Raw genomic sequence first — 24,783 nt, forward strand, 5'->3', positions numbered from 1 at the left:
ATAAATCACAGGCTTATTGTTTTGGTGGGATACAACCTTTGCAATTCTAGAGCAGTGTCATACCAACTAGACCAGTGAGATTGTGCGGTAGCTAGAGGCAGTTCATATCCTATAGTAGTACCGAGAAAAAAAACAATAGATGTTAAATTTGCATCTGGGTAAATAATATTAAAACCAAAGTTAACAATAATAATACATTGTAACATTAATACATTTGTTGACTCCAGTTCCATCTCCATATGATTGCGACTTCGAGCAAGGCATCTGCTCCTACACCCAAGCCCAAGATGATAACTTTGACTGGACAAGAGTTCAAGGGTCAACCTCGTCATCGGACACCGGCCCATCCTTCGACCACACAATGGACTCGACTCAAGGATGGTATATCTACATTGAGACGTCATCGACCGTCCAGAACGACCGAGCTCGTCTTGAGAGTGATTTCATTTTAAAGAACAGCAAAGTCTGCGTTGAGTTCTGGTACCATATGTATGGCGCTGATATTGAGACATTGAATGTGTACGTCAGGCCAAATCAGACCGATTTAGGACAACCACGATGGTCAAAGTATGGAACCTTGGATGACAGATGGTATAAGGGTCAGTTTCCAGTCTCTGTCTCTGGACCATTTCAGGTAAATAAAGAAAATATATCCAAAATGTGTTTTATTAGTAACTTTATAAAAAACGAAGTAAAAGAAGAGTATTTCTTGGTATTTCCATGCAACTTCTCTTGGCATCTTGTATTCAGTGGAGACAGTTTGTGTGAAGGGAGTGGGGGTTACATTGGAACAGTTTGTGTGAAGGGGGTGGGGGTTACATTGGAATTATGTCCCGCATACAAATAGGATTGAGCCCTATGATAGCAATCCAAGCTAGGGCATTCTCTCTTCATGATTAAAGAATGCTCTGCTGACATTTCAACGCACCACCTGACTCCTTTTTAATTTGGATGATACCCAAGCCTACATCCTTACGGACTGTGAAGGGGATAACCATGTTTCAGCCCCAGGAGTAGGTGGCTCCTAGTGAATGATACCCAAGCCTACATCCTTACGGACTGTGAAGGGGGTAGCCCTGTTTCAGCCCCAGGAGTAGGTGGCTCCTAGTGGATGATACCCAAGCCTACATCCTTACGGACTGTGAAGGGGATAACCCTGTTTCAGCCCCAGGAGTAGGTGGCTCCTAGTGGATGATACCCAAGCCTACATCCTTACGGACTGTGAAGGGGGTAGCCCTGTTTCAGCCCCAGGAGAAGGTGGCTCCTAGTGGATGATACCCATGCCTACAACCTTATGGACTGTGAAGGGGTAACTCTGTTTCAGCCCCAGGAGTAGGTGGTTCCTAGTGGATGCTACCCATGCCTACATCCTTATGGACTGTGAAGGGGGTAACCCTGTTTCAGCCCTAGGAGTAGGTGGCTCCTAGTGGATGATACCCATGCCTACATCCTTGCAGACTGTGAAGGGGGTAACCCTGTTTCAGCCCTAGGAGTAGGTGGCTTCTAGTGGATGATACCCATGCCTACATCCTTATGGACTGTGAAGGGGGTAACCAAGTTCAGCCCCAGGAGTAGGTGGCCCCTAGTGGATGATACCAATGCCTACATCCTTACAGACTGTAAAGGGGGTTACCCTGTTTCAGCCCCAGGAGTAGGTGGTTCCTAGTGGATGCTACCCATGCCTACATCCTTATGGACTGTGAAGGGGGTAACCCTGTTTCAGCCCTAGGAGTAGGTGGCTCCTAGTGGATGATACCCATGCCTACATCCTTGCAGACTGTGAAGGGGGTAACCCTGTTTCAGCCCTAGGAGTAGGTGGCTTCTAGTGGATGATACCCATGCCTACATCCTTATGGACTGTGAAGGGGGTAACCAAGTTCAGCCCCAGGAGTAGGTGGCCCCTAGTGGATGATACCCATGCCTACATCCTTGCAGACTGTGAAGGGGGTAACCCTGTTTCAGCCCTAGGAGTAGGTGGCTTCTAGTGGATGATACCCATGCCTACATCCTTATGGACTGTGAAGGGGGTAACCAAGTTCAGCCCCAGGAGTAGCTGGCTCCTAGTGGATGATACCAATGCCTACATCCTTACAGACTGTAAAGGGGGTAACCCTGTTTCAGCCCCAGGAGTAAGTGACAATGTGCCCCTGGTGACAATTGATCTGGGTCGATAAATAAATGTTTAGCCAATATTTATATGCTTGTTTCTGACTAGATTGTCTTTGATGGAGTCGCTGGTATAAGTTTCACAGGTGACATATCTCTTGACGGCCGGTGATATTATCTCTTGATGATCAATCAGGTTATGTTGATATACTTCTTCCACCTAGATTGTATATGAAGGTATAGCAGGCATAAGTTTCACCGGTGACATATCTCTTGATGACCTCTCGGTCTACGATGGCGACTGCGTTGGTTCCGTCTCTTGCTCCTTCCAAGAAGATAGTCTCTGCGGATATCAACAAGACACAACGGATGATTTTGATTGGACGGCTAATAGCGGACCAACGCCAACCAATGATACTGGACCTGCGATGGATTCAACCTATGGAACAGATTATGGTAAGTTGCTAAGCATGAAAATACTGCTTGATAAATATCTTTGCTAAGCAAAAATTGAGTGGGGCATCAATCCAACAATGTTAACTTGATGTAATTTTGGCTGGTAACCCATTTCTGTTAAGCAATTCTTTCTGTGCTTAGCAAGCTATTGTGCTAATAATAGGCTTTATGAAATTGGGCCAAGTCGATAGTAAGGCCTTGTTTGAATTGTCGTCTACAGCTATGGCTACGACTGTTAAGGGACGGTTGCTAAGGATTTCCTATACTTGTCCTATCGGTAGCTGTCAGAAAAGGATGTAAACTTTCTGATTTTTTGTGGCCAAACTCAAAAATTCTAATGAAGCTTTCCCGTAATGCGGTTTTGGGAACTATTTGCTTAATATCGAATTTATCCAATATTTTTCATAGGTCGATACATGTATGCAGAAGCCACTGGCCAGCAGTCGGGTGCCGTGGCTAGGCTCCTCAGTAAGACCTTCACCCCTGACCCCAATGTTACTGAAGTCTGCTGGAAGTTTAATTACTACATGAAGGGGTCCGAGATGGGATCATTGGCATTCTGGGTAAGTGAATTAGGATGTAAAATGTTATTTTGTTATTGTCATTTGTGTAATTAAGCGTTGATTCTCTCCTGTTTTTATAATGATGATGATGATTGTCTTATATAGCACCGGACTCGGCCAACTTAGAGCTCATGGTGCAGGCTCAAAATTCTACTCTTAAATTAGATGAAATTAGTTGAGTGCTCTACTCGTTAGTTCACAATAAAAACAGTTTTCTGAGCCATTGATAGTCAATTCACAATTTAAGAAACAATCGTTGTTAGTTTTTCATGTTAAAGAGATGTGTCCAACCTGACTTACGAGCCTGAACGTTAGACGTCAGATGTTCAGGCTATTTCTGTCCTAACTTCAGCTCTGTGTGCCATAGTGCTAGCAACGATCCCTTTGGATTCATCAGCAAAAAGGTTTCAAACTAAAAAGTAAATAAATTATGTACATTTTATCTTGTTTGATCTTACAGCCCAACGGTGACACCACTCCAACGTGGTCAGTATCAGGTGATAATGGTGACCAATGGGTCAGTGCTCAAGCCAATATCCAACGGTCAATTCCATACAGAGTTGTATTCCAAGCAACTGTTGGTACTGGTGAATTATCAGATATAGCCATTGACGATGTCAGTTACATCCCTTATGCATGTCAACTTGGAGGTAAGATTACTCATCGTCATCATGTTGGTTTTAAGGCTGCTGTCCAGTCCGTTCTGGGTTGGCCGCAAGGCAACCATTTTTTGCCTTATTCATTCGCCCTCTGTCACTTGTTCCGATCTACGATCATTTAGAGCCCCTAAACTTTTTTTGCAATGTTCCAAAGTTCCAACAGAAGTTTTTCCAAGAGAAGTTATTCTCACTAAGAGATGTTGAACAAGGAGCCATTCTAACAGCTTTATTCCAGATGCTGCATCTCGTTGGAATTCCTTGCCTGGTGGGTGTTTCTCCCCAACCTACAATCTAATATAAACTCCAACCTTCAGCTCCCCTGAGTTCTTTTCACATAAAATATTTTTTCTTTTTTTAGCCTCTTACATGTACCAAGAGTGGCCTTTTTAGCCTTGTTTGTTGCGAACTTGTATAATTTGTTTTATTCAATATTGCATCTGTACGAAAGCGCATGCAGATATTTCTTACTAGTTAGTCCTAACAGTGCTTAACTTATTGTCCGTTTATGCAATAGACCGATCTAGTAGGCTCCACCCACGACGCATGTGTGAGCAAGAACACGTGGGGCTCTCCAATGCCTTTCTGCACAACTCTGCCGCGCGCGCCAAGATACATGCACGCATGTCGGACCTTATTTGTCGAACCTTCGTTGCGTTGTGATTGGTCAATACGCAATGGGGCGGAGCTTAGTGGATCCGTCTATTACCTGACTAACACAGCTACCCATCTCTTGTTATATTCCAGGTAATTGTAATTTTGATTATGACATGTGTACATGGCGCCAATCATCAGATGGTGTATTCCAGTGGTTGAGGTCTAATGGTGATACACCGAGCTCATTGACTGGTCCAACCGTAGATCATACAACATTATCGGGAAAAGGTAAGACTAACTATTTTTGCTGTGTTCAAGTTGGCGGCTACAGTTTTGGCTATGGCTGGCCATGCGTTGAAGTATAGGATATCCTTAGCAACACCCTTAGCAACAGTCGTAGCCGTAGCTGTAGCCGTCAAATCAGATATGGCCTTAATGTCAGCTCTCAGAACTAGTGATCTGTTGTGCTGTGAAATGCAGTTTACAAAGTTTGGGAAGAATTAAGTACATCATATATTTGGAAATAGGTTTATCTAAAAGGAGTAGGTCACATAATTTAAACGTACACGTAGTCCCACATACCTTGCAGAATGTTGAAGTTTTTTTAGCATCATTGAGTGACAGATATGCACGGTATATAAGAAGCCACTTTCATTGTTAGCCAGTGGACACTATTGGTAATTGTCAAAGACTAGCCTTCACAGTTGGTGTATCTCAACATGTGCATAAAATAACAAACCTGTGAAAATTTGAGCTCAATTGGTCATCGAACTTGCGAGATCATAATGAAAGCAAAAAACACCCTTGTCACACGAAGTTGTGTGCGTTTAGATCAAATTCTTGGAAAATTACTTCTTTCTCAAAAACTATGGCACTTCAGAGGGAGCTGTTTTTCACAATGTTTTATACTATCAACCTCTCTCCATTACTCGTCACCCAGAAAGGTTTTATGCTAATAAATATTCTGAGTAATTACCAATAGTGTCCACTGCCTTTAAGGGTCAATATTGTGCACAAGTCTATGAAAAAGTGGCCCCAACACATATAAGTTCTATTTGTTATTGACACTTTCTCTTTATAAATTAGGTTATTACATGTACATTGAGACGAGCGCTCGCCTGGTCGGCGATAACGCTATCTTAGAAAGTGAAGTCTACGTCCCAACCGATCCAGCTTCAGGGAAGTGTTTTACTTTCTGGTATCACATGTTTGGAGAAAATATCGGAGAGTTGGTCATCTACAAGGTAAGAAAGACGTAAGAATTAGGAAGACTCTGAGATAAAGCTCTCCTTCAAATCTTACTCTGGGCTGAAACTAGGGTAACATTTTAGGGTACACAAGGGGCTGTACAATTTTTTAGGTTCTTATGGGAGGGGGGGTGCTCATCTAGCCAATTGAAGCTGTAGTTTCAGTTTGCATTTTTTTCTTAGACAAACCTCTTTTCAGAGCTCTTGTTTTGCCATTTTCTATAGTAAAAACAAATGGTTTTATAAGCACTGAAATAACCACATAAAACCTCATCAAATGTAACTGTTTATATCCGGTGGCAGCCTCAACCTACCAGTGCTCCCCTCTTAGGGTGCGTTCGTTTAGCTTCCCCGTGTCGATCCCGGTGTGTGTTTTTTTTCCCAGTATGAACGTGTGCAGATAATTGCCCACGTTCGTCCTGGAAAAAAAAACGCCACACACCTTGGTCGACTTAGGGAAGCTAAACGAACGCACAATATGTTATGCCACTGAATTCTTATTTGCCATTCATGTCTGTTACTAAGTTGAAACACCAACTAAGATTTTAACATAAGGCTGTTTTTTTATATTTTATTTAGGTGAAAGACCTTGGTGGTCTTCGGTCAGCGGATATACTCTGGACATTGATTGGTCAGCAGAGTGTTGACCAGTTGGATTGGAAACAAGGTCAACTTCCACTCCAGAGTGATGAAGATTACCAGGTATGTCCAGCAATCCCTCTAAACTATAGACTGGTCACCTGTCTATACAGGTACTGGTCTTACAGACCCAGCGTTTTCATTGGATAGAATTGTTTCATTGGATAAACGTGCAGTGACGTAAGCATTCTATATCTGTGTTTTGATTGGTCCGAGGTGACGTTTGGCTGCTGCACTTTCGGTCCTTGATTGTGAGTACGTGTACATGCATGTAGAGTTGTTTTATATGTATACATTCACATAATATTTGACTGCAAATCTCCATGTGAAATGAAAGGTACATTTGGAAGGGGAATGACGCGGGTTCAAGGCTGTTATCTGGCATAATTCTCGAGCCTCGAAGTGTGGCATCAAATGTTCAGCCGAAGTAGAATCTTGTCCGGTCATTTCTTCTCTTTTCTATTTCCCATTCATCCAGAGAACAATAAAAGAAAGTAACCCCATCTTCTCTTTATGACAGGTTCTGATTGAAGGTATCGTGGGCTCTGACTTTACTGGAGATATTGCAGTAGATGACATCCTTATAACAGATGGATTATGCACAAGTGAGTTGCTAACAGACTGGTTGGATCAAGTTCAATCTAGTTGTAACTAAGGCCGTGTCCGAATTGGTGGCTACGGCTGTGGCTACGACCATTGCTAGGGGTGTTGCTAAGGGCATCCTATACTTCAATGCATGATGAACTGGCGATCCGGCCGTAGCTGTAGCCTTAGCCGCCAATTCAGATCCGGCCTGAGCACTGCTTCAGATCAAACATTTCATGGTTACTTTTACAACACTTTGTTCAAAACCTACCCAAAAAGATATTTTACTCGAATTGTTGTTGCCGTCAGGTTAGTTTAAAACCCATTATGATAAACATTAGTTCTTAGTTTTGAATAACTTTTGAATTGTTTTTCTTCCAGCTCTACCCAGCAACGCCAAGCCGAGTAAGGACTTCAACTGTGATTTTGACAGCGGACGATGTGGTTGGTCACAATCTACCGTGGATGATTTTGATTGGGGTAGAGATGTTGGTGTAACACTGTCCTCTAATACTGGGCCTCCTTATGATCATACAACAACACAAGGTAAATATGAGTCTGTCTTTTGAAGGTCGCCTCATCTTCAAGTTGTAATGGCGGTGCACTTCTGGAGTCGCCGCCATCACCTGTTCAGTTACAATCGCTGCTCTTCTCAGCTCTCCTACACTACTAGGGCGACCTCTGCCTCAAATCGTACCTGTAGGCAGACCATCTATAACTGCGCAAATTGATTGTATAGTTTTTATCCAAAGCCCAGCTTGTTACATGCAAAGTTATTTTGTCCTTGTTTGCCTTTTTTAGTCCCCTGTTATCCAGGCACCACAAATTACTTACAACTCCTTTTTCTCCAGGTTTCTACATGTACACTGAGGCATCTTCACAGCCCCTCGGTAGCAAGGCCACTCTCATCTCCCCATTGCAAAATGGAACATCCACAGATCTGTGCTTTACATTCTGGTATCACATGTTTGGAGCAACAATGGGAACGCTCAACTTATACAAAAGGTAGGCTCTTGAAATGGAGGAATATGTGCACATTATACAAGTTCCAAAGTAAACCATCATAAGACATGAGACATAAGAAAACATTATTGATCTCCAAAAGAAGAAATTGCATTTCTCTCACAAGTTTTTTTAAATGCACCAAATACGAATCTTACCCTCACATCAGTGCAAGAACATACTTTGATTTTGTTGGATCTTAAAAAAAAGTCTGTCCATGTGAAAGCAGAGTATCTCTGCATGATTTCATCGTTGGTGTACAATTACTTTGGAGACCACTATCATTCAATAAACTCCATTTATTAGGAGCTCCAAAATATGTCAAACCATTTTCATGAGACTACACAGACCACCTCATAGTCTTAAAGCCATTGGACACTTTCGGTAAACAGTATTGTCCAAGGCCCACACTTCGTGTATCACAACTTCTATATAAAATAACAAACCTGTGAAAATTTAGGCTCAATCAGTCATCGGAGTCGGGAGAAAATTACGGGAAAACCCACCCTTGTTTTGCCGTGTCATGACATGTGTTTAAAATAAATACGTAAGTCTTGATATCGAGAATTGATATTGTTTTAATGTTTTCTTAAAAAGTAAAGCTTTTCATGGAATAATACTTCAAGAGCAGTCTTTCACCATTACCTTCTGTAAACCCTGTAAGTTATTTGTAAATCTGTGAACTTTTATTTTTTTTTCTGTTCCGAAAGTGTCCAATGGCTTTAATAGATGTTAAACTTGCATTGGGGGTGAAGAATATTCATTTTTTGGTTTTTACCCATACACCGATGTCTGTTAGCACTGTATACTCAGTACTTACCCCGAGTTATGTGAAAACAAAATCAAAAGCATATTACTCGGCTGGGATTCGAACCCACAGCCGTTGCCATATCTAGAGCAGTGTCAAAATGACAAAATTAGATTGATGGAAAACAATTGCCTGCCCTGTATAATGTTTTGACTATCTAACTAATAACTAAATTACTTATTAATCTTTCTTGCTGAACAGGGTTGAGAGTCTTGCAGATACTTTGATTTGGTCAAAGCTTGAGAGCACTTAATCAAAACAAAACTACACGGAGCAGCTTTGTATTTGTCCACAAACACTTAATGTCTAGTTATTAATTTTTGTTTCCTTGCTGTACAGGGTTGAAGGTCTTGCCGACAGTTTGATTTGGTCGATGAGCGGAGATTCTGGGAATGTTTGGTTGGAAGCCGGAAGAACAATTCAGTCCCCTCAAGACTTTCAGGTAAATTATAAACTAGACTTTGATTTAAAATTTAATAAAAGAACTCTAAAAGCTTCTGTCTCTAGAAGCAAACAATATTTTTTTGACAATTTTGTTTATCACATGAACATAAAATAAGGGAGGAACATCAGATGGTTCCTTTAAAACTTGACTGCAAATTCAGATGATTCATAAATATCTTATCTACTTATTCTTAATAGTTGATATTTGAAGGAGTGATTGGAACTAGTTTTGAGAGCGATATGGCCATCGACGATGTCAACATTACGGAAGGAACTTGCCCTCCACCAAGTAAGTACTTCTATTAAAACTTCCCTTAAAGGCACTGGACACTACTGGGAATTTAGTCAAAATAATTGTTAGCGTAAAAATTTACTTGGTAACAAGCAACGGAGAGCTGTTGATAGTAAAAGACATTGTGCGAAACAGCTCTTTCTGAGGTCATGGAAGTAATGTAGATTTTGAGAAAGAGGTAACTTCTCACTCAATTTTTAGAAGACTCCAGGTCTGAAGCTTTTTAAGGGAACTGAAAGCACACTTAATTAATTCAACAAGGGTGTTTTTTCTCTCATTATTCTCTTGCAACTTTGATGACAAATTGAGTCCAAGTTTTCACAGATTTTTTTATTTGTTATAACTCATTAATTGGTAAACTCTTTTGCCTTTTAGGATATTGTACTTTTGAGTTTGACCTCTGTGGTTGGACGCAGGACACCAGTGAAGCTTTAGACTGGTCCCGGAGTACTGGAACTAATACATTCCCAGGAAATGCACCGGACTCGGACCACACCACTGGTTCCCCTACAGGTAAAGTAGTCCAAAGATCTAACATAGTCTACCATGAAGTTGTCATTTAAAAAATAAAGTTTTTAAAACCGAAATAATTATGACTATACCTTGTGTGCATGACGTCATTTAAGTAGGGCACCCTCAGTTAGAAGTCAAAAAAAGGGTTGTTCATTAGCCTGTCGTCTTCACCAATCGGCAATTGCCCTGGTGCCCTGTGCTTTTGCTGTGGTGCCCTTTGCAAAGTTCCAATGCAAATTTACATTGTCCTCATAGAAGTGCCACTTACTTGAGGGAAATTGCTGTCCTCCTTCAATAACGAAGTTCGAAGCCTGACCGATCATTGTTACATCATCGTTTTACCTCTAGTGATGACGTCAATGCATTAGGTCAATACAGGCTCGCTTACTGCTGAATAGAAAACATACTCATATGAAAACAGTATTAATGATCTGTGAGAACTCTGTGCTTACGTCAGGCGTATTTTACGGATTAGCGAAGAATTTTTGCTAGTGTGCCTGCGTACTCCACGCTAATAGGCATTCTTTGCTTACACATATAATGTAGAAATTGGACGCTTACACAGTAAGTAGTTTGGCGGTAAGCAGAGCCATGAAATTGCGCCCAGTTAAACAATTAACCCATCTACTCACTCTCTCCTTATAGATGTTCTTAAAAACTACATGTTTCTTTTATACCTAGATTTCTTCAAAGGTTTCTGATACTTACAGAATAATTCTTTTTCTCATCCTAAGTTTTCTTCATCTTTGTAAACCCTGCTTAATAATTCTTTCTCTAATCCCTAGGTTTCTTCATCTTTGTAAACCCTGCTCAAACTCACATCGCTTCAGACAACGCAATCATCAAGAGTCCAGTCTTTGATGCCGCACCCAACGGTGACTGCATAAAGTTCTGGTACTACCTCGACGGTCCTGATGATATATCCCTGAAGCTCTGGCTGCTAAGTACTGGACCTGTGTGGACCAAGAACGGACCTCAGGGGAACTTCTGGAGATACGGGTATGCAACAGTTACCTCCCCAACCCAGAACCAGGTAAACAAATCAAAAGAAGCTCAAGGAACCGGATAATAAATTCAGATATTTTTTATTTATTTATTTTTATAGTTATTTACACATCTTATTATTACTACTAATGAAATGAATAAATAAATTATATATTTCATTAGTAGTAACAATAGCTAGTTCTTATTTTATAAGTTATCACACAAGCTGAGTGGAATATGGAAAAATATAGCGCTTCTGTGTCCCATATCCAACGAGGCCTTCTAACGTATTTATCTTCAAGCAAACTTGTTGCGTAAAAATAGAACACACAAGACGCAGGTAGTGATGTTAGCCGTGCAATATAGGTTTATCACCACTCCATTCTGTGAATCTGATTGGAGGATTAGCGCGTACTTGAAGATAAACTGCATTATAACTCGGTGGACCGTGGTTCGAATCCCATCCCAGAGCGGAGCCTTGTTATTGATTGAGGTTTTAGTTCCTAACTGATTCAGTGGGTTTTCCCCATTTGGTGTTTTACTCCCACATCTACATCTACAACTGAACATTTTTCAATCTTGTGCTATTTAGGTTGGATTTGAAGGGATACTGGGTACCAGCAACACTGGTATCCTTGCTATTGATGATGTAGAGGTTGCTATGGAACCATGCCCACCACCTGGTAAGCTTATTACAGTACTCAATAAATGTTTGTTTGTTTGTTTGTTTGTTTGTTCATTTTTTTAATGATCTTCCTGTCAAAGGAACTTGGCAAACTCCCACAAAGGGATATACACACCAAGCTGGCAACAGCCAATCTCTCTCATTACAAACATTGGATCAACTTCTATGATGAACTAGTGTACCTACTGCATGTTGCTGTCAAGCAAAACGCATTGCTGTGTTTCTCATTACCATTAAAGATGTTGAATTTAAGTCATATTGCAACCTATATATTGTCAAGCTGTCTGTGTAAAACACATTTTCAACATTATGTAGTTAAAGTGACAGAAATGCGCTTAAAATAAGGAGGTGTTTTTAGAGGGACATTTCCACCATTAGGAAAATTTAAGTAATTTACTTTTTATGCAGCTCCTATTACACATGACCAAATACGCAACTTCATGAGTGAAATTGCTCTTGGCAACATGGAAAGGTTAATACAATTATCAGCTAATTTTTCTGTAATTGTATATTAAAAATTGTTCTTATATGTGTGAAGGATCTTGTGATTTTGAAACAAATCTTTGCTCCTGGACTAACGAGCCTACAGCGGATGACTTTGATTGGACTAGGAGTAATGGAGCCACACCCAGTACAGCAACAGGGCCCTCTGTTGACCATACTACAAACTCATCAACTGGTAAGACAAAAACATTTGTTGTTATCTTTTATCAGATCTCTATGCTGCTACTTTCAATATTGTGTTGTAAAAGCACAAGGCATCACGGTAATTGCTGTGGGAGCCGAGAGTTATTTCAAGGCCTGCCATTAACCGAATTAAACCTTTCTTATTTACCAAACTCTTCTCCTAGGTTTTTACGTGTACATCGAAGCATCCTCCGGCGTCATCGACGCTAAAGCCTGGCTAGCCAGTGAACTCTTCGACCCCATGACGCAAGGATGCTTTGAATTCTGGTATCACATGCTTGGAGCCGGTATTGGTCAACTCAACATCTACACCAACGATCTTGATGCGCCTCTTCTATCATCATTGTTGACAATCAGTGGTAACCAAGGCGATGAATGGCGTTTGGGTCAGGTGGATATAGCTAATGTCCAGACGTTCCAGATTCTAATTGAGGGAATTATTGGAGCGAATTATACGAGTGACGTCGCAGTGGATGATGTTATATTGATACGAGACAGCAAGTGTGTCCGTAAGTTATCATCAGCTTCATTTTCTGATTTGTCATCTTTTATTTGGTACCTCCAACACTCATCTCAAGATAATTATTATTATTATTATTATTATTTTAATAAAGAATAGCAGAATAGTGTTATTAAAACCAAATATAAATGTATGCAAGCAGGCTTGGAACTCAGGAGCTTTCATGCCTTGTGTGCTCACAGTTCGGGTTCAACATCCTATCACATCCCTCTGGGGTCGATTTCACAAAGAGTTAGGACGAGTAACTCGCCCTAACTTAGGATTAATCTTAAGGTCTGCATGCTACAGTGCAGGGTTGGGACTCGTCCTAAGTCTTAAGATTAGTCTTAAGTTAGGAAGAGTTTTGTGAAATCGACGGCTGGTTTTGGACATTCAAATGTCTGTTTTTGAATGCTACGTCCAGAGATGCAGTTTGTACCTGCTGTCACCTCGCTTAACATGGATTGGCTCGAAATTGTTAATGAAAGTTAAACATGTTGCTGTTTTTTCAACAAGTAGACTCTGTATTCAGCTAAAACTTTTACATGTAACTAATGTCGTATTGTTATAGAATTGAATTGAAAGTTAACATCAAGGGCTCACCGTGAAGATTTTCTCTCTGTTTTCCAGGAGCAAGTTTGAATTGTACGTTTGAGACGGATCTTTGTGGCTACATTCAGGATCCTGAGGATGATTTTGATTGGACTTGGATTCAGGGGGGTACACCAAGCTCAACGACCGGTCCCGGGTTCGATCACACATTTGGTGATTCATCAGGTAAGACAGGAAACAAAATAACGACACATAATTCCATTTTTCTGTGTGGGGTACTAATAATAATAATAATAATAATAGTGGCTTCTTATATAGCGCTCAGGTCCGACACGCAGTGACGCTCATAAACTTCAACATTATTATCCCTGGTCACTGGCCCTAAATCATTCCTTAAACCATCTCAGCTCCCTGGGAAGTATACAGCCTGTGCCGCCAAATATGTAGCGCACTAAGGTTATCAATCACAATAACCAACTCTGCCCTCACAGGTACCCATTTACCCCTGGGTGGAGAGAAGCAGTAATAGTGAAGTGTCTTGCTCAGGGACACAAGTGTCACGCCCGGGATTCAAACCCACACTCTGCTGAACAGAATCACCAGAGCTTGAGTTTGGTTAAAGTGTCTTGCTCAGGGACACAAGTGTCACGCCCGGGATTCAAACCCACACTCTGCTGAACAGAAACAGCAGAGCTTGAGTTGCATTATCCGTAGCACTTCTTGGTGTATCTTTTATTTTCAAAGAGGTTACACACAACACATGACAAACACATGGATTTCTAGTCTTATTTTAACTTTTTGCATAATGGCTTTGATTTTTTTTCTGCTTGTCTGACAAACTAAACAATTGTTATATCAGGGGATAGCTTGCAATTAGTTGGTGTACAGTAACTGGGTAAGAGTTCATAAATCAAAGTACATTCACAGACCTGCTTTGATCATGACTAGACAGCCCTTTAACCTTTTCCAATAATTCCATCAAACAATTATTATTAAGCATTATTATTATTAAACAATCACAAATTCTTCTTTTATTTGATCAGGTCACTATCTCTTCATAGAAACTTCATCTCCCCGTTCCTACGGCGACACAGCCCGCTTAGCAACCATGTTCAACGAGCCGACGTACAACACCAAGATGTGTCTAACATTCTGGTATCATATGTATGGTCTGGCCGTCAACACACTCAATGTGTACTTAAAGACAGGGCAAATAGAGACTCTAGTCTGGACTCGGTCCAAGACACAGGGCAATATGTGGTTGAAGGCACAGTACACGGTACAGAGTGATCAAACATGGCAGGTAAAATGGTTATTTGATCAATAATTCATCTGTGAATCATAAGTTAGACAGAAAGCTCATTTAAAGGAACATTACAGAATTGGTTTTGCTAGCAAAAAATGTTGCTGGCAGTGAAAACACTTTATGTTATCCACCATATACATAAACTGACAAACCTGTAGAAGTTTGAGATCCATCGGCCATCTGGGTTCTGAGAGAATAATGAAAAACCGATTACAAACTTTGCATTGCATCGATGCCAAAATAAGAATTAATAAAACGTTCACTGAGCGATAAACTCAAAACGCGAAATTAGATGATTTGTTTCTCATCAATCATGAAATTTCAGATAGAAATATTTCAAGGGATGTTTTCTACTATCATCATGATTAGACCATTATTAGTTAGTTTTATGTAAATCTGTGATCTTCACGATTCTTGTTTCTTACCAATTAATGACCATAAAAATGTCTTTGGTAAGAACCCTGGAGTACTGTTGATTCTATAAAATATAGTGAGAATTGATCAAGTTTTCCAAGAAATTATTTATGAACAGCTTGAATTAGCTGTTAAAAAACTGCTGACCAACTAAAATGACATTTATGGTCTAAATGCAAACATAAGATTGTTTGAGGAGGAAGACTGCTACGTGTGACAAGTCTTAGGCAATTAAATGTAATTGATTATCTATACCAATCGTCTGCCCTTGCTGAAGTATTTATTTTTCTTATTCAGGTGATATTTGAAGGTATAACTGGTAATACATGGACCGGTGATATAGCACTTGATGATATCTTCTTCTACTACGGACCTTGTCCACCAACAAGTAAATATTTCTCCCTTTCTTTGAACACTTTCAAAAATGTTATTATAAATTTGTCTACTTGATCGGATTCTAAAGCTCCAAGAGTGTTTTGTTTGTATAGTGTCTGATTTTATTTTACATTGTATTTTGTGTGTAAAATGTTTTTTTCAAATGGGGAAAGATAAAATAATAATTTGTTTTCAATGTTTCGCTCTTCAATGTTGATTGATTTTTGTTCAATGTTTCTCTCCTTAATTATAATTCTTTTACTGCAATTTTTCTTTCTCCAAGGGGATTGTGAATTTGAAACTGGGCTTTGTGATTGGACACAAGACTACAGAGATGAGTTTGATTGGGTAGTTACTAGTGGGAACCAGTTAATTGGTACACAGCCTAGTGTGGATCATACACTGGGGACCAGTGCAGGTCAGTATGCAACTGTCTATATCTTTATAATTTGTATTTTTAATATTATTCTTGTTTGTGTATAGTGTGTATCTGAACTTTTTAGAAATACCTTTATTGGCAAACTGAACCTTTTGGTTTAGGAAAAAAAATCTTTTCCCTCTTCAGTCTACCCTTCTTTCAAAACCTATTTTAGATTTTACTGAATCTCCATTTTTTTGGTACTTGTGAAGACAAGTAAAATTTAAATGATAACAATAAAAAAAGTATACCTTTCTTCAACAAACTATTTATTTTACCTACACTTTTTTGTCAGCAATCATTTATTTGGCTTGTCCTGTGTTTCTCTAACATTTGTTGAAAACATACATCAAAACAATTTGTCTTTAACATCTCTTACAAACATCTTAGGAATGTACGCTCTTGTGACGACCAATGCTCCTCGTAGTCAAGGAGACAAAGCTCACATCATTATAATTGTTACCACACTTTGACTCCCTTATTGAAGAAGCTTATCATTTACCTTCTCTCCTACCAACATCTTTCAAACATCTTAGGAATGTACGCTCTTGTGACAACCAATGCTCCTCGTAGTCAAGGAAACAAAGCTCGCATCATTATAATTGTTACCACACTTTGACTCCCTTATTGAAGAAGCTTATCATTTACCTTCTCTCCTACGAACATCTTTCAAACATCTTAGGAATGTACGCTCTTGTGACAACCAATGCTCCTCGTAGTCAAGGAAACAAAGCTCGCATCATTATAATTGTTACCACACTTTGACTCCCTTATTGAAGAAGCTTATCATTTACCTTCTCTCCTACGAACATCTTTCAAACATCTTAGGAATGTACGCTCTAGTGACGACCAACGCGCCTCGTAGTCAAGGAGACAAAGCTCGCATCCTTAGCTCTCAACAGACAGACTCATCTGGAGAATGTGTTCGCTTCTGGTATCACATGTTTGGAGTGAACGCTGGGGTTCTACGTGTCATGTCACATGATCTGATAACAGATTTGGATAGTGCGCCCTCATGGGAGCAATCAGGTAGATAATTTTCCCAACGCAATTTCAATCTAAATCTTTTCAGATCTATGATATAAGTCTTGTTAAGATATTTCCACTCTCTTAAGGGGGAATGGGGACTCTTTGGTCAAGGGAGCAGAGTGATTAACTTGCCCACAATTTTACACAGATGAAAATAAACAAACCAATTTACACTACCAGGGCCCAACTTCAAAGAGCTATTACGCTGACAATGTTGTTTTTAAAATTTCTGCTGAGCAAAAGAAACGCAATACCAGTCACATGGTGTTTTGGCTGGCAACCATATTCTGTTAAGAAAACATTTTGTTGTGCTTGGATACTTGTTTGTGCTTATAAGCAGCTCAATGAAAGTGGGAAATGATAAAAAGTTTGGTTTTCCTTATTTGTCCAACTTGTTTTCTAATTGTTGTTTTTTAATCGTGTTGTTCTTATATTTTTAAATGAAAACTTTCCAAACTGAGGCAAGAATTGAAAAAAGTCTGGTTCCTTTAATGTTTCAGTGTTATATAATCCTTACTGTATACAGGTCACCAGGATAATGTATGGAGGTATGGTCAAGCCACAGTCTCGGCCGGTCATCCGTTTAAGATTGTCTTTGAGGCTGAAGTTGGGAGTAATCCAAATGGAGATATCGCTCTAGACGATGTAGATGTAAGGAATTATAAATGCCCAAGGCAAGGTGAGGACAAAAAAGTCATTATTCATAAATTTATGGAATTTAAATTGGTATTTTGTGTCATAGATAAAGTTTTTTTTTTTTTTTGGGGGGGGGGGAAGGCTTGTGCCATTATTTCACAAGTTCTGTACAAATAAATCCACAGGCATATCTGATGGTAGCTCATCGAGCTAGCCGAGGGTTCAACTTGTTTAAACTAGTTTAAAACAGATTTAACACACTTTGATTCCCTTATTTTTTAAAGCTCACAACTAATAATATTTTTGGGTTTTTTTTTTTGTAGGATTTTGTGATTTTGAGAATGACATGTGCGGCTGGACCAACGATGATATCTTTGATGTATTTGATTGGTTGAGAAGTGCTGGAGCCACACCTAGTCAGAATACAGGACCCAGTGTAGATCATACAACCAACTCTGGAATTGGTAAGATTCTTTTAAAGACAGTGTACACTATTGGTAATTGTCAAAGATCAGTCTTCTCACTTGGTGTATCTCAACATATGCATAAAATAACAAACCTGTGAAAATTTGAGCTCAATTTGGTCGTCGAAGTTGTTAGATAAATATGAAAGAAAAAACACCCTTGTCCCACAAAGTTGTGTGCTTTCAGATGCTTGATTTCGGGACCTCAAATTCTAAGTCTGAGGTCTCGAAATCAAATTCGTGAAAATTACTTCTTTCTCAAAAACTACGTCACTTCAGAGGGAGCCGTTTCTCACAATGTTTTATACTTTTAACCTCCACCCATTACTCGTTACAAAATAAGGTTTTATGCTAATAATTATTTTGAGTAATTACCAATAGTGTCCACTGCCTTTAAGCAGAGATGAGAAATTTCAGAATTTTATTTGAATTTAGACTTTTTAAGGCCCTTTTCGAAACCACGGCTTTGGCTTTGGATTCAGGTTCAGGCTGCTTTTCACGCCTGAAGCGCAGTTGTCAAAACAATCGCGGGGCCAAGGTAGCCTGAACCGAATCTGGAGCCGAAGCCGTGGTTTTGAAAAGGCCCTATGTCAGCCTGGTGAAGAAAATCTGCCACATTTTTATTTTGTCCACATATAAATAAATCCTGCTCTTTGATGTTTTTCTCTAGCTGTGAAATATAAACCCCAGTGATTTACCAAAGGGTGGAAATGCCATAATTACTGAGCCGACAAATTAATGCTTATCTTTAGCAAAACGAAAGTCCACACTCCCCGACCAATCTTGAATTTTGTTTCTTCTTTTTTTTTTGAAGGTTATTATGTGTTTACTGAGATGTCAACCTCTGGTCTGGTACCTGGAGACAACGCCTGGTTAGTTAGTGAGCATTTACCAGCAACCAATGAGGGATGTCTCTACTTCTGGTATCACATGTTTGGAAGAGGTAAAGTTTCACCCCGTAGTGTCAAACGCAGAAATATTTTGTCAGTAGAAAAAAAATTCATGATGCAGAGTTTCAAATCCTACTTATATCAAGACATCTGTACCATTCTGGAGAAGGAAGGCTTGAAAATTTCTTATATAGTGTCCGATTTCTTCACATGCCAGGTCATCTTTTTGGAACAGTGGCCCACTTCAACTCAGACAAGTAGATACTTGTTCTCAATTTAAGAAACATCTAAAAACTCTATTTCGTAAATCTTAGCTTTAGCCTTTTTTTTTTTTTTTGTAGCAGCTGTTTTTGTCGCCAGGAGTGTCCATCTTGACGTGTTCGATATTATTATTATTATTTTTTTTTTTAAGGAGTTGGAGATCTGACTGTATACTTCCTTGACGATGCTGGACAGACAACCAAACAATGGAGGCTAACAGGGGACCAGGGAGATGTATGGCAACAAGCCCAGGTTGACCTCAAGAGTGATATTGATTACCAGGTAAAACATTAAATACATGCCATGTTATTTTTTGTTTTCCAATTGTGACGGAAGCAAAAAAATTTGCTTTACACAAAGTATAAAACAGGCTTAAACTATAAACAAAATTTCATAAGAACTTTTTTAATGAATGCAATATACTTTTATCCTTTGTGATGTAGATTATCTTTGAGTCAACGTATAACAATGATATCGTTGGTGATGTCGCTCTGGATGATCTGGATATTGAGCCGGTATCCTGCTACAGTGGGGTACCAGGGACTACACCAGCAGCTCCCAGTAAGTATTTAAGCTGTATGAACAATACATTTATAGGTCACTTGCAAATTGTCCTCTGCATTTACTGGAGCTTAATATCGCTCATCTATTCAATTCAATTTTTTTTCAATTCAATATACATTTATTTCCACAAAACATTTCCACAATATAATGGAAGGACATCTATCTATGGGTCACAACTAGGCGTGATCTCAAATCACACTGAAGGAATACCACGCAGTGAAATCTGGCTTTTTCCTGGCTTTGCAGCAGTTACAGGTTGTATGGCTTCTGACTGGCACCCGGAACAAAGACATGGACAAAATAGGGAGACTGCCAACATAGGGCTAGATAGCTCCATTGCTGGAGCGCCGTTCAGGTCCCACTCTAGTCAGATTCTTTGTTCAACCAAACATTATTTGAAAATTTTCCTAGTCAATTTCTCATCTGGTCCTTACTTGATAGAGATATATTTTTGTTCCTGTTTTATAGCCCTGGATTGTACCTTTGAGACAGGATTCTGTAACTTCATCCAACTCCAAGATGATAATTTTGATTGGGTACGACTGCGAGGAAGTACAGGGAGTACACATACTGGACCTGATGAGGATCATACCACTGGATCAGGTTTGTACAAAATTTGCTATTTTTTGTAATACTTTATTTTAAATTGTTGACTTTTTGATTAACTGTTTGACAACTGATCTAGGAATTGTAACAGGGATAATAATAATAATAATTAATAATAACTACCTGTTTTGATATAGCACTTTTCATGCCCGAGGGGTGTCTCAAAGCGCTTCAGACATTATTACCCCTGGTCACTGGGCCTTTAATCATTCCATCTCAGTTCCCTGGGGAGTATACAGCCTGTGCGCAATATATGCGGTACTCGGCTAAACCAATCACAAGAACCATCTCTGCCCTCACAGCTACCCATTTACCCCTGGGTGGAGAGAAGCAATTATAGTTAAGTATCTTGCTCAGGGACACAAGTGTCACGACCGAGATTCGAACCCACACTCTGCTGAACAGAAGCATCAGAGCTTGAGTTCGGTGCTCTTATCCACTCGGCCACGACACCCCAAAAGTTACCTCCCTCAGCAAAAAAAAGTAACCAGAGGATCGAATGAAAACCATTTTACGGGTGTTCAGACAACCAAAGTGTTCTTCCTTCTGTTCACCTCTAACCTTACAAGATATTGTTTTGACCCTAGCAGAGTCTTTGCCAAATGCTGAAGCCTTTAGTTTTTGAGATTGTTTATTCAAATTTTTTATGTTTATGCCGTAGGTCCTTTTTGGTCGGTAACCAGATTCTATTTTCTCCTTTCTTACTTTGCATACAGGTTGGTATGTCTATATTGAATACAACAACGGAGCCCCCGATGATAAAGCTCGTCTAATGTCACCTCAACAGAACCCAACTGAAGCTCGTTGTCTAACCTTCTGGTATAACATGTATGGTCGACACGTTGATCGATTGAACATCTATCTGAGAACGAGCACGTTAGATACGTTGATATTCACTAAGCATGGCACTCAGGGTAATCAATGGTACAAAGGACAGAAGACTATCTCTTCAGATAATGCTTGGTCGGTAAGATTGATTTATATTGTTAGTTTATGTTATTTAGTGACACTTGTGTCCTTAAGCAAGACAATTAACCATTGCTTTGTCCTTCAGATGGGACGTAAAGCCGTTGGTCCCATGTGTTGTGTAACGCATGTAAAAGAACCCAGTGCACTTATCAAAAAGAGAAGGGGTTCGCCCCGGTGTTCCTGGCTGTGGCTGCTGTATGCACCTTGTAAACCATTATAAGGTGCTAACTAATATTGGGTCTCAAAATTCATCACTGCAATAACCTATCTTTCTGAAAGTTTGTATATACTCAGCGCCTTGAGTACCTTGTTTGGTAGATACGTGCGCTATATAAGACTTCGTTATTATTACTATTATATTATTATTACACACTAGGGGCCACTTTCTGTGCGATTTCCATTTCATAGCTCTGCTAACCGTAAGCACACGAAAAGGTATGCTAACTGTAAGAAAATGAATGATGTTACAATGAAAATCCATGGTGAATGCACAAGCAGGCTGTCTAATTTTCTTGCTAACCTGTGAAATAAGCTTACGATTAAGCCACTTTTTCTGCTGTAGTTGGGAGGAATATGTGCTTACTGTTTAACAGAGTAATGATGTTGCCCCCTTCTCCTGGAACATCCGCAGATATAGTACAATGTATATAGCGCTTCTGCGTCACATATTTACGGGTCGGAAGGCCATGTTGTATTTGGGGCACAGACAGGTTATACTTTCCATATTCCATGAGTCTGCATGTGACATTGCAATTTGCGGTGTTGGACCACCAGCTGTACATTTTGTGTGTAGCTTAAAGATAGAAAGAGAACCTGCTCAATAATGTGGACAGGGCTTAACTCTTTGTCATTTCAAAAAGAAATTTCTCAACAAATAAACATCACTATATGTTGAGCTAAAAAGGATACACTTAGCATAAAAGAAAACTTCAGAGATAACATTGATAGTTTGATTATCTTTGTTCAGGTCATCTTTGAGGCCTACCAGGGTAGTGCCAACCAACAAGACATTGCACTTGATGATATATTCCTAGAAGAAGGAGCCTGCCCAATGACAAGTGAGTCACTTAATATTCATCAACTTACCAAGATCTTGAAATCCTCTGTTTGTTTGGAACATTCAAATTTCAAAAAATCTAACTGTAGAGGTATTACAACTTTCTTCTGTCTACTTTCAGTCCCTACTTGACTGCGTGGGTTTTCCCAGGAATATTTCTCTGGGGTTTTCTTCCCACATTTAAAAACTGAAACTTTCCTCCTCGCTTCTCTACATTGGGTTCTTGGCTAGTGATTAAGTTTGTATGGAGAGAGAGTCCTTGGCTTCAGAACCAGAATTAATTAAACAAAAACAAATTTGTATGACACCCTTCCTGAAGTCATCTAATACTACTCAAAGGAATATTTCTATCACATTTCTTGTAGTATATTTCTATTTGACATTTTCTGAAATCTATCTCTTGTTCTCTTCAGCTGTTTGTGATTTTGAGTATGACTTCTGTGGCTGGACGCAAGATCTGACGGACAACTTCAACTGGACGCGGAGTTTTGGTGGCACGCCAACAAACGACACTGGGCCAACACTTGACCACACAACGGGAACTTCACAAGGTAAAATGGGATTTCATAATTCATTTCTAAAGATCAAATTGTTGAATCTAAACTTTTTACATTTATAAAACCTCTTGGGTGGAGTCATACTTAAGGAATGTGATCTGCTCACTTGACATCTAGGCACAATTTCATAGAGCTGCTTAAGGAGAAAAACAAAATGCTTAAAAATTTTCTACAGGGAAGAAATGAGCAGGATACCAGTCACAAATTGTACACATGACATGGTTGCTAGGTTGGTAGCCTTACTCTGGTAAGCATAATTTTGTTGTGCTAAGCTAGATTTCTTATTCCTCACTAGGTTACTATGCATACATTGAGACATCGAGTCCTAGAGTAGCCGGTGAGATTGCTAGGTTATACAGCCCAATCTTTGATGATACAAATGGAGAATGCCTTCATATGTGGTACCACATGTACGGTGATGCAATCGGAGATTTGAAACTCTATGGGTACGACCTCATCACTCAGCTGGAAACAGGACCAATCTTTGAAGTTTCAGGTAATTACAATTTAAACAAAATAATAATTCTTACGGCCAGTCAAGTAGAAACAGTTGAGTAGAAACATGCCCAACTTTTCAAGTTTCAGGTCAATTTGGGGAACTTAGAGCATTCAGCAGCCACTGCCAGAAATACCTGTGTAAACCCCTTTTCTTTGCCATAAGTCCTTGCAGCTTTACGTCCCAATCGATTGACAAAGTAGTAATGGTTGAGGTCTTGCTCAAGGACACATGTGTCACAACTCGGACTCAAACTTACACTCTGGTGGTCAGAAAAAAAGAGCTTGAGTCTGGTGTTCTTTGCTTGGCCATGACATGCCAAACGATGGTGGACCGAGAAGGCTGAGAAGCTTGTATAAATCCGAAATAGTCTTCAAAAAAGATATTGACAAAATAGGGAGACTGCCAACATACACATGTAGATACCCTCAGTTGGTAGAGCACCGACAAGTTAATCTGGAGGTCAATGGTTCAGATTCTGCACTAGTAAATTTTTCTTTGTTCAACCCCAAATCAAAACTCATATTTTTCTCTCAAATTCTTTGCTGCTTTTTCTCTCTCTCTCTCTCTATTATCTAGGAGGGAAATACAACGAGTGGCGTTATGCTCAAGTCACTTTCCAAGCTGCTCATAAATATCAGATCATCTTAGAAGGAACTAAAGGGAATAATTACCTTGGAGATATCGCTGTGGATGATCTTATGCTGACCACTGGATCTTGTAACAGACCAGGTAATATCAGTAAAAAGATTTAGCTGGAATTATTATAATGTCGCTCGCAGGCGGGACATCCTTCAAAGAATCCAATCTTCTCTGTTCTTTATGCAGGCAGACAGCTCTATTGTGGTCTTTGCATCAGCATCAGGCTGTATACTGTTTAATAATAATAACAATAATAATAACACTTGTAATGCGCACATATCCACCTTGCTGGATGTTCAAGGCGCAGTAAAACCAAATTCAAAACAAAAACAAAACAGACACAACAAAATTAGTCCTTGAAAACCTGTGACATAAGATAAGTTTTGAGACGAGATTTTAATTTTGTGTGTCTTCTTGTTTGAAGCCTTTTGAGACACCCTTCGAGTGTGTAAAGGGCTTTATTAAAATTCAATTATTGTGAGTTATTATCACTCCTGAGGACATCGACATAGCTCGTTCTCTGTCTGATCCTCAGCCTCACCTCATGAGTTGGTTCCCACAGACCCAGTCAGCTTGCCGGCAGTTCTGGATGTCTCATCTTCTCGGTTCCATGCAGGCAGACGGCTCCATTGTGGTCTCTGCACCAGAACCACACCTGACCGCACCTACATTTACCTATCCTTGCCCCTCTCTGCCCCATAGCTTCACTCCATGAGTTGGTTCCCACAGACCCAGTCAGCTTGCCGGCAGTTCTGGATGTCTCATCTTCTCGGTTCCATGCAGG

At 39.7% G+C, this 24,783-nt stretch overlaps 1 protein-coding gene across 1 annotated transcript in view; it reads left to right on the forward strand.

Annotated features, from left to right (window-relative positions):
• Positions 1-24,783, forward strand: part of LOC139942853 (MAM and LDL-receptor class A domain-containing protein 2-like) — a 98,751-nt gene that overhangs the window by 3,772 nt on the left and 70,196 nt on the right. The window contains exons 6-38 of the mRNA XM_071939646.1: positions 228-634; positions 2,331-2,562; positions 2,971-3,125; positions 3,586-3,775; positions 4,529-4,666; positions 5,465-5,622; positions 6,205-6,327; positions 6,785-6,869; positions 7,231-7,395; positions 7,701-7,854; positions 8,999-9,101; positions 9,302-9,392; positions 9,771-9,908; positions 10,694-10,941; positions 11,485-11,575; positions 12,116-12,256; positions 12,429-12,773; positions 13,394-13,540; positions 14,359-14,618; positions 15,333-15,423; positions 15,694-15,828; positions 16,657-16,857; positions 17,384-17,536; positions 17,817-17,957; positions 18,772-18,900; positions 19,260-19,390; positions 19,552-19,669; positions 20,141-20,275; positions 20,995-21,245; positions 22,215-22,305; positions 22,718-22,855; positions 23,157-23,357; positions 23,937-24,089. Of these exons, the coding sequence (XP_071795747.1) occupies positions 228-634; positions 2,331-2,562; positions 2,971-3,125; positions 3,586-3,775; positions 4,529-4,666; positions 5,465-5,622; positions 6,205-6,327; positions 6,785-6,869; positions 7,231-7,395; positions 7,701-7,854; positions 8,999-9,101; positions 9,302-9,392; positions 9,771-9,908; positions 10,694-10,941; positions 11,485-11,575; positions 12,116-12,256; positions 12,429-12,773; positions 13,394-13,540; positions 14,359-14,618; positions 15,333-15,423; positions 15,694-15,828; positions 16,657-16,857; positions 17,384-17,536; positions 17,817-17,957; positions 18,772-18,900; positions 19,260-19,390; positions 19,552-19,669; positions 20,141-20,275; positions 20,995-21,245; positions 22,215-22,305; positions 22,718-22,855; positions 23,157-23,357; positions 23,937-24,089 (5,439 nt within the window). The remainder of the gene's footprint in view (positions 1-227; positions 635-2,330; positions 2,563-2,970; positions 3,126-3,585; positions 3,776-4,528; positions 4,667-5,464; positions 5,623-6,204; positions 6,328-6,784; positions 6,870-7,230; positions 7,396-7,700; positions 7,855-8,998; positions 9,102-9,301; positions 9,393-9,770; positions 9,909-10,693; positions 10,942-11,484; positions 11,576-12,115; positions 12,257-12,428; positions 12,774-13,393; positions 13,541-14,358; positions 14,619-15,332; positions 15,424-15,693; positions 15,829-16,656; positions 16,858-17,383; positions 17,537-17,816; positions 17,958-18,771; positions 18,901-19,259; positions 19,391-19,551; positions 19,670-20,140; positions 20,276-20,994; positions 21,246-22,214; positions 22,306-22,717; positions 22,856-23,156; positions 23,358-23,936; positions 24,090-24,783) is intronic.

The sequence above is a fragment of the Asterias amurensis genome, chromosome 10, assembly GCF_032118995.1.
Source record: "Asterias amurensis chromosome 10, ASM3211899v1".
NCBI lineage: Eukaryota > Metazoa > Echinodermata > Asteroidea > Forcipulatida > Asteriidae > Asterias > Asterias amurensis.